Raw genomic sequence first — 15,957 nt, 5'->3', positions numbered from 1 at the left:
GGAAATTTTTTTAATTGAAACTTATATGATAGTTATATTTTAAGTATTGGTTGATTAATAAAAATAAGGTTGCATATTTTAGTCATCACAATAGCGTGTTTATTTCTTTTAGAATAGTGTATGCATATGAGAAACAGAGACATATTACTTATTTATTCTTCAGACTGTGGATACCATATGAATTTTCAGATATTAATTCTGTATTAAATTTGGACCTCTCAGGGGTTTATGGCCTACACATTGGAAACTCCAGCTCTGACATTCTACTTTTTATGTGAACTCTTAAAGACCATGATATTGTTGAATAAATCTTATTCTTTTTGTTTTTATAATATTACCTGGCTAGAAAGTTGAATTAAAATTCAACTAAAAGTAGTTCTTTTCCAATAAAAATTATATATTTATGCCAAATTCAGAAAATCCTAGCTTTATTTGTATGTATATCTATCCCTTGCAGGGATGCCTGAAATATTAGTTGTATATAAATTAAATCATCATTAAAATGCCACAGATAAACATGGTATTCAAAAGAGCATGGTAAATTTACAGACCCCTTTAGTAACAGGAATAAAAACATTTTAATTAATCTTTTCTATAAATGTGGATTTTTTTGTTGGATATGCTTTAAATGAAATACACACACACATATACATATAGTGATGTGTTAATGTCTCCACCTTTTTGGGAGCTTATAAGATTTTTGTTGCCAGCCATACACACTAGCATTAGAGTCTATCATTAAAGTCTAAGGTCTAGTGAGAAGCAGTGTGCCTGAGCCCAGAAAGGTTCATCAGCTTTTTCAGTGGGCCACTTTTTATTCTCTGTTACTCTGTCTCAATTACATGTCCATCATTTAGAAAGATTGTGTGGCTGGATTTTTGTATTGAAATTTTGTTGTCTCTGGGCACATAAAGTAGTACAGGCATACCTTATTTTATTGTGCTTTGCAGTATCATGCTTTACAGGAACTGTGTTTTTTACCAATTGAAAGTTTGTGACAATGCCTTGGCACCATTTCTAACAGCATTTGCTCACTTCATGTCTCTGTGTCACATTCTGGTAATTCTCTCAATATTTCAAAGTTTTTTGTTGTTATCATATTTGAAATGCTACAGTCTTATGATAAACTTGCATGGATAAGGAGCTGCATTTCACAGATGAGCAAAGAGAGTCGTTTCTTGAGATGGAATCTGGTCCTGGTGAAGACGGTTGAAATGACAATAAGAGATTTAGAATATTACATAAGCTTACTTGACAAAGCAGCAGCAGGGTTTGAGAGGAGAGACTTCAATTTTGAAACAAATTCTACTGTGGGTGAAATGCTATCAAACAGCATCATATGCTACAAATGGTTCATGAAAGGAAGAGCCAATTGATGTGGCAAACTTCAGCTTTGTCTTATTTTAAGAAACTGCCACAGCCACCCTAGCCTTCAGCAGCCACCACCATAGTCAGTCAGAAGCCATCAACATCAAGGCTGGACCCTCTACCAGCAAAAAAATTATGACTTACTGAAAGCTCAGATTATGGTTAGCATTTTTTAGCAATAGAATATTTTAAAATTAAGATATGTACTTGTTTTTAGATATAATGCTACTGCATATATAATAGACTACAGTATAGTGTGAACATAACTTTTGTATGTTCTGAGAATCCAAAAAATTCACTTAACTCACTTTTTTGCAATACTTGCTTTACTATGGTGGTCTGGAACTGAACCAGTGATATCTCAGAGGTATGCCTGCCCTAATATAAACAAGCCAGACCAATTTAAGTGATAATAAACATTAATCCGGCACCTTTTTTCTTTTTTTTTTTTTTCTAGGCCTGCATGCTTATTTTTCAACCAAATCTCAATATCACACTCCCTGACCTAACCAAGAACAATGAAGTGATTATTTGTCTTGATTGCTCCAATTCCATGGAGGGTGCAACATTCTTACAAGCCAAGCAAATTGCTTTATATGCACTGTCCTTGATGGGTAAGAAGCAAAAGATAAACATTGTCAAGTTTGGCACAGGTGAGTGATCTTCGGCCCCAGTCCAAAGTGTGCTTCCTCCATAATATTAACATACTCATGAGTAGAGCTAATGGCTATTGGTGCCCTGACCTCATCTGTGGAGTAAGAGGTGGCATAACAAGGAATTCAGGAACCAGAATCCTGGAGCTAGATCCCTGGGTTCACATTCCAGCACTACAACTTACTAACTCTAGGTGTTCCCTTGGGCAAATCCCTTGAACTTTTCCTCATCTGTAATATAAGGGTAATAAGTTCCTACCTCATAGTGTTTTTGTAACGACTGAGCTAATGCACATAAATGATTCAAAACAGTGCCTATGACAGAGCAAGTGCTATATAAATGTTACTAGTGTTACCACCAGCTGAACCAAATGCAAGACCCTTGTTTTGATATGTAAGAGGGTCCCAAGGATATGGACCGGACACTTGAAATCAGCACAGCAGTAGGAAATCTATAAGGTGTCAGGAAACATCAGATCAACCCTTTTAGAGGAAAGGTAATACCATCCTCCAGGTGGGGGCCCAGGGACATCTCAGACACCAGAAGAAAGTACTTTAGGAATGAGAGAAAGAACGCCGAGTAGAGTGAGGGGACAGTCATGTCCTATTGATTCTTCTGTGCCATTCAGCAGAAGACCAAGCTCTTTTATGAGGGAGCTAGGGTCTGCTGCTGCAGGGAGCAAAGGTTAAATAAGGCTGGGGTACCCAGAGCCTGGAAGAAGAATGGGTCCCTCCTGTGGCCAGGCTGCCTGTGCTATTGTGATGCCTCATGTCTTTTTTGCGTGAGCCATCTGCTACAGAACAGAGGTCTACACATGTATTTTCACTCAGAACATTTTGCACAATAAAGTGCATAGTTTCAATGCACTAGAGTTGATTATTTAAAGGAATACTGTGGTGAAATTTTTTATATGTTAAGCTATCAAACATTATTGTCAGTGGTCAATAAAGTGAATATTTAATGGCTATACCTCACACCAATTTATCACACAGATTACACGGAATTATTTTCATATCCTAAGTACATCGCAAGCAATAATATGCTCACCGAATTCATTATGGTGAGTAAAAGAACTTCCTTAATCTCTTAGATCTTTTCCTATCAAGTTTTAGTAGTATTGTCTGAACTTACTCCCCCCAAGACCATTATCACCATGCTCTTAGTCCTTCAGTTTTTATAAGTCAGTGGAGTTCCTTTTTATAATTAATAAAAATGATATGAACTAATTAAAGAAAAATTAGAAATTAAGGGTAGAAAGAAAAAAAAATCACCCATAGTTGTACCACCATTAACTGTTGGAATGTTTTCTTCTGTTTCCTTTTTTCTTTTTCCTTTTTTAAAATGGAGCAAGCTGAGAATGACTAGTCACCACCTCAGTGCAGGCCAGTAAACCTAGGAAAACCATAAAAAAATAAAATAAGTGCCAACTGAAAATATATAATTACTATGTGATATGAAATAAACTAACAAGATATAAGCATAGTCGTTCCACAAATATATAATTTTTAAAAAATTATCTTTTCAGCAACAGTATCTCTAAACTTTCGATGACACATGCTTCAATAAGTGATTACAGTTAATGGTGAATATACCCCAAAGGAGTGAATAACCTTTCACCTTATTTCCTCCAGTCTGCTACACCTACTATGGGAAATACAGACTTCTGGAAAACGCTCCGATATTTAAATTTACTGTACCCTTCTCAAGGCTTACGGAGCATTCTCCTGATATCTGATGGGCACCTCCAGAATGAGAGTCTGACATTGCAGCTTGTAAAAAGAAATGTCCAGCACACCAGGCTGTTCTCCTGTGGCATCGGGTAAGTGTTAGAGATCTGGTCACTTGGGTGAACACTGTGGGTGAAAAAGGCAGCCTGTGGGTAGGTTCTCTTTGTTGGCCTACACAGGATTTTTAGAAATTTTGAAGTTGATAACAGTATATGGAAGCACTTTAGCACAGAGTTGCAGAACTCTGGGCCAGACTGCCTGGGTCTCAACACCTGAGCCAGCTGCTTGTTAGCCAGGATCCTTGGGCAAGTTGTTTAACCTCTTGTCTATAAAATGAAGATGGTAATGAAAATGTCATAGGTTTTTTAGGGGTTTTTTTCCTTAAGATTTTATTTATTTATTCATGAGAGACACACAGAGAGAGGTAGAGACATAGGAAGAAGGAGAAGCAGGCTCCCTGCAGGGAACCTGATACAAAACTCGATCCCAGGACCCCAGGATCATGACCTGAGCCCAAGGCAGATGCTCAACCATTGAGCCACCCAGATGCCTTGAAAATGTCATGGGTTTAACAGGTTTGCTCTGAGGATTAAATGAGCTCATATATAAAAAAGGACTTTAGTCTTGGCCCTGCAGTGAGGTGAGGGAAATGTGCAAGGAAGACCCACATCCTGGCACCTCTCAAAAAAAAAAAAGTACTTAAGAACAGAGCTGGCACATGGCAAGCACCAAATCAATGTTAGATAATATTTTTTTTTCATAAAAGTCCAAATTTCCAACCTACCCCAAGAAACCTGAAGATCTGGCAGTGTCAGGCACACCCCTTTCCCTGGCAGTTCTTGACCAGGGCTGAGGGCTGCTGCTCTGGGTGGGCCTCCACCCAGGCTCCTTGCTCCTTCACACATGGTGGCTGGGCACATTTGCATTTTCAAACCCTGTGATGGATATACGATCTTTATCTCAGGAGGCTAGACCCCCATGATTGTTGGAATGAACCCCCTCCCCAGTCATAGTTAGCTTTTTTGGATTGATCTGAGGTATAGGGTATAAAGAAAACACCAAACAGAAGGGTCCCAACTGGTGTTTGCACAGAGCATGGCTGAACCCTGGTCTCTCTGGACTCTCCCTCACATAGTCACCATCCTGGCCTGTGATAGCCAGGCCTCGTTATCCTGAGGTGGTACATGGAGCAGGACAGCCCCTCAACAAGGGGTAGGGATAGCAATGAGAGTGGTGGCTATCGGTGCTCCCTGGAGCCACTGTACTGTCCTGGGCTAGGGGTGCTCCTCAGGCCTCAGCTGGGGCCCTCCACACCCTGGCATACCCAGTGCAGACCTGCCTGCCCAGAGGGCTCCTTCGTTCTCTCTGCCCCTCCTCCTCAGTCACAGCTCCTAGTCCTCTTCTCTAATCTGAGGCCTAACAGAACACCACAGACCAACCAGGAAATTGATCCAGCCCACAGTGGACTCTCCCAGGAATTATTCCTAAATGGACTTTACCTGATTAACTTGCAGATACCGGGTGGCTGGCCCTAATGTGCTGCAGGGACATGTCCCCTTCTGTGCCTGAATCGGTGCCCTGTTCCATCTTCCTCGTCACAGCCATACCTCCCCACTCCCCTGACCATGTAGCAGAGGCTGTGCTAGGGTCATGGCTCAGACCTCAGTGGTGAAGATACTGGGCCCTGTTGATTCCTTCTTTGCCAAGAGCCTGTCATGAGACAGACACTCTTTGATGCTGGACTACAGTGCTGTATACAGGGAGACAGACAGCAAGCAGTCAATTGCCTGTAAGGGGAGATGGATTTTCCCAGGTACCAGGAAGGAAATAAGGGGAGGGGTGCTGGGGTGAGGGGTGAGTATGAATCTCCTTTGGGAGATGACTTTGTGCTTTGACATGACCCAGCCTGAGGGAGCTGGAATTTTTACTGATTTTCTGCTGGGTTTTTAGGATCTTTCTGTTTCTGCCTCATTTTATATATGCTCATTGGTATTCACAAACTAGCAGTATGTGAGTTCTCCAGGAGTAGAGACTGTTCATCCTACCTGTTGTAACAAACTGTCCTCTGAGATCCATGCATCAGGTAGCTTCATTAGCTGATGAAACCGATAAAATACAAATAAACTCCAGCTTAGGGGGATTATCTAATTGGTGTTGTAATCACCACCAATTAATTTTGAAGACTAAAGACAAGTCCAGTCCTTAGTCAATAGGCTAAGAAATATTTCAGAAATAACTTTAAGCTCTTTTCCTGAAAAAGAATTGTTTCTTTACTATTTCAGGAGGAACCTCCCTAAGAAAGACTTTCTTAATAGTTATAGAATTATTATTGAGAGAAATTTTCAATAGGACATTATTATTTAAATAGCTAAAAGGGACTTCTTTATCTCTTTTGCCATCTAGATGCACATCATATTTTAAGATACAGATTTTATTAACTCTGCCAGTTCTTGGCCTGTGGAATCAAATTTGGGTAACTGATACTCATTGAAAGTAGATTGATATTTTTATCAGTATTCTGATAACTTTTGGGAGGTTTTCAGAATCCTCTACTCCTCCTTTGGTAAACCAGGAGTCAAGAATTTCTGCTCTTTTATTCTATTGCGAAAAAGAAATATGTTTTCTGATATATGAGAGTTTAAATTACCCAAACCTTCAGATGCTTCATACTGTCCGTCTTGAGTTTTATCTCTTCAACTACAGAAAAGTAATTCTTCTGCATGTAATGTATCATCTATTGAGTTTTGAGCTATGTCAACATTGTTAACTACATGAAATTCAAAAATGTTTCTCAAATTTCTTGAAAATTAAAACATGTAAAATGTGATCAGTTCTACAGCAAATCGTCATATGTTAAGGACTTTGTCCCAGTACGGTGCCGGAGTGTTTGAGTATTTTAACTCAAAATCCAAACATAGTTGGAAAAAACAGGTACGTTTCTCAAACATCTTATTTCTAGTTTTATGTTTACATGTGGAAATAGTATCTTCTATAAATCTAGCGATAGTAACTTCTGTTTTCATTAATGGAAAGGGGACCTAGGAAAAGGACAAAGGTACTGAAGGCATAGTTACTTAGTTACTGTCTGTCTCACACCTAGTAGGAACACATTCTCCTTAATTGAGTCATTGTCCTAGATAATAGTTTGATTTATTCTTTTTTTTAAAATTTATTTATTTAAGAGAGAGCAAGAGAGAGAGCACTAGTGACGTGAGGGAGAGAGGGAGAGGCAGACTCCCCGCTGACTCACTCCCCTGAGATCATGACCTGAGCTGAAGGCAGACACTTAACCAGCTGAGCCACCCAAGCACCCCTAATTTCTTCTTTATAAAGCATCATGGAGGGATTTTTTAGAAGCAAGTATACATAAAATTTACCATTTTAACTGTTCCTAAAAGGCATTCTGTGGCATTAAGGTATATTCACAATGTTGTGCAACCATCACCACCATCCATCTCTAGAATTTTTCATCATCCCAAACAGAAACTACTCATTAAACAACAGCTCCCAATTCCACTCTCCCCCAGCCTCTGGCAACTACCATTCTACATTTTGTCACTATGAATTGGACTACTTTAGATACTTCATGAAAGCAGAATCATAATGATATTTGTCCTTTTGTGCCTGGCTTATTTCATTTGGTATAATGTTTCCAAGGTCTATCCAAGTTGTAGCATGTGTCAGAATTTTCTTCCTTTTTAAAGACTGAATGATATTTTATTGTGAACACATACCACATTCTGTTTATCCATTCATTTGTTGATAGACATTTGGGTTGTTTCTACCTTTTAGTGGTTGCGAATATGCTGCTATGAGTATTGGCAAATAAGCATGTGTTCAGGTCTGACTCCAGTTATTTTAGGTATAAAACAGAAGTGGAATTTCTGGGTCAAATGGTAATTCTGTTTTGTTTTTTAGGAGACAGCATGTCATACTGTTGTTCATAGTGGCTACCTCATTTTACATTCCCATTGAGCAATGTACTAGAGTTCCATTTATTTTACATAATTGATAGCACTTGTTGTTTTCTGATTTTTGTTTTTGTTTCATAATAACCATCCTAGGGTGTGAAGTTGTATCCCAGAGGGGTTTTGATTTGCTTTTCCCTAATGACTAGTAATGTTGAACATCTTTTCATGTGTTCATTAGCCATTTGTATATCTTCTTTGGAGAAATATCTATTGAAGTCCTCTGTAGGATTAATTTTTATAACTGGAATCTACTCTCTGCCAAAGTTGTACATTAGTAGTTAACTAATGGAATAATTTGCATATTTAAATTATGTGCTAATGCTATTAAGAATTATATTTAAAATCTTTTTGAAGAAGTACCTTGAGTAGGAAAGAGAAGAACAATAACAACAAAAAGCAAAGAGCTACAAATCCCAAAATATAGAATATAAAATTATTTTGTGTTAAGTAACTTTTCTGGATGTAACACTGAAAGAGAAATAACTCATCTCTTATAAATAGATAGAAGACCAAATGACTAGGTTACATTCCCCAAGTTGCCACTCTGTCTCCATCAAATGGCAGCTACTAAGTACAGATGCACCTGAGCCTCTGCAGGCCCCTGCCCACGTGCAGTCCTTGTTCCACAATGATCGACTCCTTGTCTATGGATTTGTTCCTCATTGTACACAGGTAAGGAAGCACACAGCTTGTTTTACTATGAGAAGAGCAACATATGTTACCAACAATTTTCTTTCTCTTTTCTTCCTTCTCCTCCTCCCAAATCATAATATGCTGGCAGATTTTCTCCTTCTGGAAACCTAATGGGTAGTTAACTAGGGACATGGGGGAGCCTTTTAATTTCCATTAAAGGGGGACAGAAAATCACTGTGAAACTAAGATACTGTGGAGTATAAAAGCTAAAAAGGGATTCTACCACTGTCCCATTTCAGGCAACTTTATGTGCATTAATTCAAGAGAAAGAATTTTCTACAATAGTATCAACTACTGAACTTCAGAAGACAACTGGAACTGTAAGATTCAAAATGTTAACTATGAACTCACTGTTTGAAAGTTGTAATGATTTTATATTTTCATATATGTAATACTCTATGTACTTCTTTTGTTGTTGTTTTTCTTATTGACACTTCAATACACAATAGGATATGGAGAATTGTTATCTGTACAAATGAGGACACTTTCATTCAGTTTCTTTCTTTTTTTTTTTAATTTTTTTTTTTTAGATTTTTATTTATTTATGATAGTCACACACAGAGAGAGAGAGAGAGGCAGAGACACAGGCAGAGGGAGAAGCAGGCTCCATGCACCGGGAGCCCGACATGGGACTCGATTCCGGGTCTCCAGGATCGCGCCCCGGGCCAAAGGCAGGCGCTAAACCGCTGCGCCACCCAGGGTTCCCAGTTTCTTTCTTTTTTTTTAAGATTTTATTTATTTACTCATGAGACAGAGAGAGAGAGAGGCAGAGGCACAGGCAGAGGGAGAAGCAGGCTCCATGCAGGGAGCCTGCCGTGGGACTCGAACCCCGGTCCCCAGGATCACGCCCTGGGCCGAAGGCGGTGCTAAACCGCTGAGCCATCTGGGCTACCCTTTCATTCAGTTTCTAATGCAGCAATTCTTCTGGGGTGCTTGAGTCTAGGTATATCCATATGGGCATCAGTGGATATAAATAACTGCAATTAAATTTGGTATTCTATACATGCACATTTTTAGGGAGATTCTCGAAGTGGTTCAAGATGCAATAAAAATGAAGTACCACGGATCCACTTATGTTATTTTGAAATATGAAGTATAACAGTACTGGACTAAGAGTAAACATATTGAGAATGTGTTTGTTTTTTCTACTTAGGGGTTAAAAGCAAATAAATTATCCCCAAAAAGCTTGTAGTATTTGCATTAGAATCAGACCTGGAAAATCCCTAGCCTATCTAGTATATATGTAGCTTGCTACTCATGGGACTATTTGCAAGCCCAGACTATTTCCCAGACTTTGTGGACTTTTTGTTTCTTTAAATAAAATATGGCTTACTTTTGGGCCCTGAATCAATTATAACTTATTATTTGCCAGCGATATATGTATAGAACTTGAAAGAATCTCCATATTGTTTTAAAAATTGAATCTAAGGGGCGAATTAATAAGTAAGAGAATTTTAGCTGGAAAGAGGTCATTTTCTATAAAATTGCAGTTTTTATAGCTGTATGTCTAAAGAACTGTGGCCTTATTGATAACAAAATGGCAAAAGAGTTGGAATTATCGTTGGAAGCAAATATTGATGTTAAAATCAGTTGTGTTTCTTAGTCACTGGAGAGAAAGGGGAAGGTCCCTCAGTGGTACCTCCCAGTACATGTTTTGCTGCCCCTGCCCTTCAGAGTGGAGGTCACATTTGGTTAGGTATCACAGCACTACGCTGACTCTTCCTACAGTAGAATAATAGTTTAAAATTTTTGAAATACATTGAACTTGCAAAATGCTTTTTTATAGCAAAGGCAAAACTGTAGGCACAGAAAACAGATGAGTGGATGCCAGGGGCTTCTTATGCCCTTCACTTCTGAAAGTGAAGGGATTGTTCAGTGTCTTTATTTCGATGGTGGTCACAGAGGTGTATGTTGTTATAACTCATCAAACTGTACACTTAAAAAGGGTAAATTTTTTATTGTATGTACTATTATATCTCAATTTTAAAAGTGTTTTTCTAAGTAAGACTTTGATCAGAAGCCATTGGAATCTTTTTTCCCCCTTTGCTGCTTTAACATAGATGATCCACAAACTGACAGCACAAGGTCTAATCCGAGATTATGAAGATGGCATTCTCCATGAAAATGAAACGAATCATGAGGTTTGCTCTTTTCATTGTTATTGGTTCTTCTTAAATGGATTTATCCATGGAAATGTAAAGTGAGGATAGCTGGATGGAGAAATATGTGGTAGGGGGGCATTCATCATTGTATCTGTATTTTCTGCTCCTGGGCTACAGGGTGCTCAGTAAGTGTTTGTTGAATGAATTAATGAAAGAACTGATGTCATTAGTTTCCTAAGAATTCTGTAATGATTATATTCATCAGAAAGAGGCCAGAGGAGAGCTCAGAGAACATTCAGTGAGTATCTGGCATAAAAATTACCTCAGGTCTCATATACTGTAGTCATTGGTCATTCTCATCTTAGTGATGAAGCAGCCCAGGTGCAGGACATGTGGATGACCAGCTAAAGACACAATGAAGCCAAAGCCCACCCTGCTGCTTCTTCCTGACCCAATGAGGATCCCAGGCTGGGGTCCCACTCAGCCAGTGGACCTGATGGGCTGGTCCATCTGTAGCCATGAACTTAAATGAGTGTAGGAGCAGTAGTCCCAGAAAAAAGGAACCAGAGTGCCTCACCTGGCTGTTAATACAGTCATGGAGGTGGTGGATGGTCTTTTGTTTTCACTGTTCTCCTTGGCTGTCCTTGGATTAGCAGCCTTGTGTTCTGTTTTACTTAAGGCCATGACCAGCCCTGCCACCAAATGGTCTTGAACAAGTCACTCCACTACTCCATGCCTTGGGATTCCCCATCTTTAAAATGGGAGACACAGACTGCCTGTAAAAGAATGCAGAAACTCACCACACTTGAGAGTGAGAATTCTTTGTAACCATAAAGAGCTATATAAACATGAATTATTTTTTTCTATGATTTAGCCAGTCACTTGATCCTATTTTGCAGGGAATGTTGAGTCAGCTACTCTAGACATTTAGACAGGGCCATTGACTCAATTTCATTTGAAATACTAATTATAAAATGGTTTATTTTATAGAAAAACACATTTTTTATTATTTAATACTTATTTTATTGGTCATGCATAGCTAAACAGTGAAAAATAAAATAAGACATGGCTTCATTTGTTTGATTCTGTTTTAGATGAAGAAGCAAATCTTAAAATCTCTGATTATTAAACTCAGTAAAGAAAACTCTCTCATAACACAATTTACAAGCTTCGTGGCAGTTGAGAAAAGGGTATGTATTGTTATTTTATGGTTATTTCATTCGTATTTACATATTAAGAAAATTATTCTTGCACTGTCACAGATAATATCCATGTTCATGGCTTGTGAAGAGCAGGGAGGGAAAAGGCAAAAAGGACCATCAAACCAGGGCCTTGCATTCATGAAGGGCCTCAATGTTAGAGCTCATGATAATCTCTCTAAATGAGTCACATGTGTTATATTTTTATTGTTATAATTATTACTTAGGTATATGTGTACTTCTGAGATACACTATAATTTTGTTACATTTTGGCATTTCTCATCTTTTATTAATGCAAGATCCTCAAAAAAAAAAAGGGCTTGAGTTTCCCTCACCCTGAGAGACACCTTTTCTCTTTCATAAGTTTAAGAGGAAAGCCCACAACAGAAGGCACTTAGCACAATACCCACACCCAGCTCAATAAAGAGGAAAACCAATCAACTGAGTATACTTGTCTTTTTAGCCTCTTTCTTTCTCTCTTGTGGCCCAGGACACACACTCTAATCTGAAACCCATACATATTTCAAACTAAGGATTTACTGGGCTTTAGAATAATAATTATTTAATTTGATAATGTCTGTTTTGTTTTTACCTAATTGTGACTCAATATAGGATGGTAAGGAGTCACCTTTTCTTGATATTCCAAATATTTCGGAACTTATTGCCAAAGAAGATATAGATTTTCTGCCATACATAGGCTGGCAGGAAGAGCAACTGGAAGACAGTGTGGCACAGGTAAATGTTAATTACCAAATAAATTAATATTGTGTTTTTATATCTGTATGATGGTCAAGGGGAACCCTTTGCTTAAAATAGCACCCTTAATGTTTGTATATGCAGAAACTGTTGTTTCCTTCATAATGGAAAATATTTGCACATTTATAAAAAAGCTGTTACATAACTGACAAAGTCACCACTCATATATATAGCTATATATATATATGAAGTACCAAAGGGGAAAAACTATGATTTGGCTTCATTCATAACAAATAAATTGTCATACAAGAAACCAAAGTCACTGATTCTAAGTAATTAATAGGTTGGTCATGAAAGTAGTGATAAAAGTCCCACCTGATAATCTAAATTTACCACTAATAATTCTTTTTTTTAATAATAAAATATCATTTTATTATTAAATAAAATTAATAACTTAATAAAATTAAATAATAAAAGATTTTATTTATCCATTCACGAGAGAAACAGAGAGATAGAGAGGCAGAAACACAGGCAGAGGGAGAAGCAGGCTCCACACAGGGAGCCGCATGCAAGACTTGATCCTGGGTCTCCACGATCATGCCCTGGGCTTAAGGTGGCGCCAAACCGCTGAGCTACCCAGGCTGCCCACCACTAATAATTCTTAAAGTTTATAGTACTTTATACTGTAGCCGTTGTAGCCAGAAGTAAAAATTTAGAAATGTGACTCCCATAGAAACTGGAAGTAGTTTTCGGTACCAAAGGAACAAAACAGGGCTAATAAGATCCTTGGGTATCTAGGTTAGCAAAATAAAACTGCCAAAATTTAGGAATTTAGAATCTAAGGGAAAAATCTGAGAGGAATTTTGGGAAAACACAATATATGCAACATTCATTTTCTTTGATCCATTTTGAAGTTCTCCCTAGAGAGAAGAGAAGTTGTAACTGCCACAAAATAGACAGGCAGTATCCCAATTAGCAGACAAAGAGGTAGGCTGCCTTTGGTCCACCTCTCCCATTGTTGCAAACCCCTCCCCCTTTGGCTGAAGCAATTTCCAGGAGATTAAAAGAGCCTGCATCTTTATTCCTCCTGCTCATTTTTTGCTCTTCCCCTTTTGGGAGTCAAACATTGAAGACAGGACATTAAAAAACAACCATATATATATGGGGATAATTTAAAAGTAACTGCCCATACCCAAGGAAAGGCTCAGAAAAGACTTAAGACATTAAGTTTACACTTTAGTCTGATTATCAGCCTACAACAATTAAAAAAGAAAAAAAAGAATAACAAAAATACAATAAACACTGGGGAAGAAGGAGAATCTCATATCCAGAATTACCACATTAATTAGATTCAAATATTCAGTGTTCAAGGGGAAAAAATCATGAGGCATACAAAGAAACAGGAAAGTATGGCCCAAACAAAAGAAAAAATAAAACAACAGGAACTGTCCCTGAAAAATACAAAATGACAAATATACTAGACAAAGACTTTAAAACAATGATCTTAAAGATATTCAGAGAACTAAAAGAAGGTGTAGAAAAAGTAAAGAAAATGATGAATGGGCAAAATGAAACTATCAATAGAGATAGAAGACCTAAAAATAAAGCAAAAAGAAATTCTGGAGCTAAAAAGTATAATACCTGAAATGAAAAATTCACTAGAGAGATTCAAAGGCAGATTTGAAGAGGCAGAAGAAAGAAGTAGTGAACTTGAAGATAGGACAGTGCAAGACTTAATATTAATAAAGTGTCAATATTGGCAGCCTATAGATTCCATGCAATCTCTATCAAAAGCTCAGCAATGGAGGATCCCTGGGTGGCTCAGTGGTTTAGCGCCTGCCTTTGGCCCAGGGCGCGATCCTGGAGTCCCGGGATCGAGTCCCGCGTCGGGCTCTGGGCATGGAGCCTGCTTCTCCCTCCTCCTGTGTCTCTGCCTCTCTCTCTCTCTCTCTCTGTCTATCATAAATAAATAAATCTTTAAAAAAAAAAAAAAAAGCTCAGCAATGTTACTGAAGAAGTAGAAAAATCCATCCTAGAATTCATTTGGAATTTCAAGGGACTCCAAATAGCCAAAATAATCTTGAAAAAAGAAAAACAAAAATGGAGGACTCACACTTAACTGATTTCAAAACTTACCCGAATGGTACAGTAATCAAATCAGTGTGATATTGGTATGAAGACAGACTTCTTTAGGCCAATGGAATACAATAGAGATCCTAGAAATAAACCATTGAGTATGTAGTCAAATGATTTTTGACACTGGTACCAAGACCATTCATTGAGGAAAGCACAAACACCACTGAAAAAACTGGAGATCTGCATGCAAAAGAATCATATTAGACTCTTAACCTAGTATCATATACTAGGTTATTAACTCAAAATGGATCTATGACCTGTATGTAAGGCCTAAAACAATAAAAACTCTTAGAAGAAACAGGACAAATCTTCACCCACTGGATTTAACAATAATCTGTCAGGACATGACACCAAAGGCAAAAGTAAAAAAAAGAAAAAATAGAGCAATTGGATTTCATGAAAATTAAAAAATTTTTGCACATCAAAAGATTCCCCACAGAATAAAAAGATAACCCACAGAATGGGAGAAAATACTTAAAAGTGATATATCTGATAAAGGATCAATATCCAGAATATATAGAACTCCTAAAATTCAACAACAACAAAACAAACAACCCAATTCAAAAATAGGGCAGGGGCAGGTGAGTGGCTCAGTTGGTTGGGCATCTGACTCTTGGTTTCACCTCAGGTGGTGATCTCATGGGTCATGAGATCCAGCCTCCATATTCAGCAGGGAGTCTGCATGAATATTCCTTCCTTTTGCCCCTCCTCTACTCTCCTCCCTCTCTCTCTCTCTCTCTTTCTCTCTCCCTCCCTCCCTCCCTCTCTCTCATATGAATAAATACATCTTTAAATAATTTGTTAAATAGGGCAAAGGACTTGAATAGACATTTCTACAAAGAAGATATATGAATGGTCAGTAATCACATGAAAAGATGCTCAATAGCAAAACAGGCCTTCCTCAAGAAGCAAGAAAAGTCTCCAATACATAATCTCCTTACACCTAAAGGAGCTGGCAAAAGAATAGCAAAGCAAAGCCTAAATCCAGCAGGAGAAGAGAATTAATAAAGGCTAAAGCAGAAATCAATGATACAGAAGAAAAAAAAAAGAATATATCAATGAAAGTAGGAGCTGGTTCCTTGAAAGAATTAACAAAATTGATAAACCCAGACTTATCAAAAAGAAAAGAGAAAGGACCCAAATAAATAAAATAAATAAATAAAATCACCAATGAAAGAGGGGAGATCGTAACCAACACCACAGAAATACAATTATAAGAGAATATTGTGGGATCCCTGGGTGGCACAGCGGTTTGGCACCTGCCTTTGGCCCAGGGCGCGATCCTGGAGACCCGAGATCAAATCCCACGTCGGGCTCCCAGTGCATGGAGCCTGCTTCTCCCTCTGCCTGTGTCTCTGCCTCTCTCTCTCTCTCTCTGTGCGACTATCATAAATAAATAAAAATTTTTAAA

General features: G+C 38.1%; 1 protein-coding gene and 1 long non-coding RNA gene across 10 annotated transcripts in view; one reads left to right on the top strand and one right to left on the bottom strand.

Annotated features, from left to right (window-relative positions):
- LOC112669577 (uncharacterized) overlaps positions 1 to 15,957 on the bottom strand; it is a 60,249-nt gene that overhangs the window by 9,470 nt on the left and 34,822 nt on the right. For 4 of the 8 annotated variants that reach the window (XR_007405820.1, XR_007405821.1, XR_007405819.1 and 1 more), the window contains 3 exons: positions 11,093 to 11,291; positions 3,294 to 3,414; positions 929 to 1,196 (listed from right to left, as the gene is read on the bottom strand). This is a non-coding gene — a long non-coding RNA (uncharacterized LOC112669577). The remainder of the gene's footprint in view (positions 1 to 928; positions 1,197 to 3,293; positions 3,415 to 11,092; positions 11,292 to 15,957) is intronic. The other 4 variants (XR_004815693.2, XR_007405822.1, XR_007405823.1 and 1 more) reach the window with 4 other exon arrangements.
- The window catches only part of PARP4 (poly(ADP-ribose) polymerase family member 4), a 95,993-nt gene that overhangs the window by 52,786 nt on the left and 27,250 nt on the right, over positions 1 to 15,957 (top strand). For both annotated transcript variants that reach the window (XM_025462807.3, XM_049101071.1), the window contains exons 22-30: positions 1,826 to 2,021; positions 3,015 to 3,082; positions 3,654 to 3,841; positions 6,581 to 6,680; positions 8,222 to 8,392; positions 8,653 to 8,733; positions 10,474 to 10,554; positions 11,610 to 11,705; positions 12,327 to 12,449. In XM_025462807.3, the coding sequence (XP_025318592.3) occupies positions 1,826 to 2,021; positions 3,015 to 3,082; positions 3,654 to 3,841; positions 6,581 to 6,680; positions 8,222 to 8,392; positions 8,653 to 8,733; positions 10,474 to 10,554; positions 11,610 to 11,705; positions 12,327 to 12,449 (1,104 nt within the window). The remainder of the gene's footprint in view (positions 1 to 1,825; positions 2,022 to 3,014; positions 3,083 to 3,653; positions 3,842 to 6,580; positions 6,681 to 8,221; positions 8,393 to 8,652; positions 8,734 to 10,473; positions 10,555 to 11,609; positions 11,706 to 12,326; positions 12,450 to 15,957) is intronic.

The sequence above is a fragment of the Canis lupus genome, chromosome 25 (genome assembly GCF_003254725.2).
Source record: "Canis lupus dingo isolate Sandy chromosome 25, ASM325472v2, whole genome shotgun sequence".
In the NCBI taxonomy this organism is placed as follows: domain Eukaryota; kingdom Metazoa; phylum Chordata; class Mammalia; order Carnivora; family Canidae; genus Canis; species Canis lupus.
Note: the sequence above shows the minus strand (reverse complement) of the source record. Positions and strands in the feature narration are given on the sequence as shown.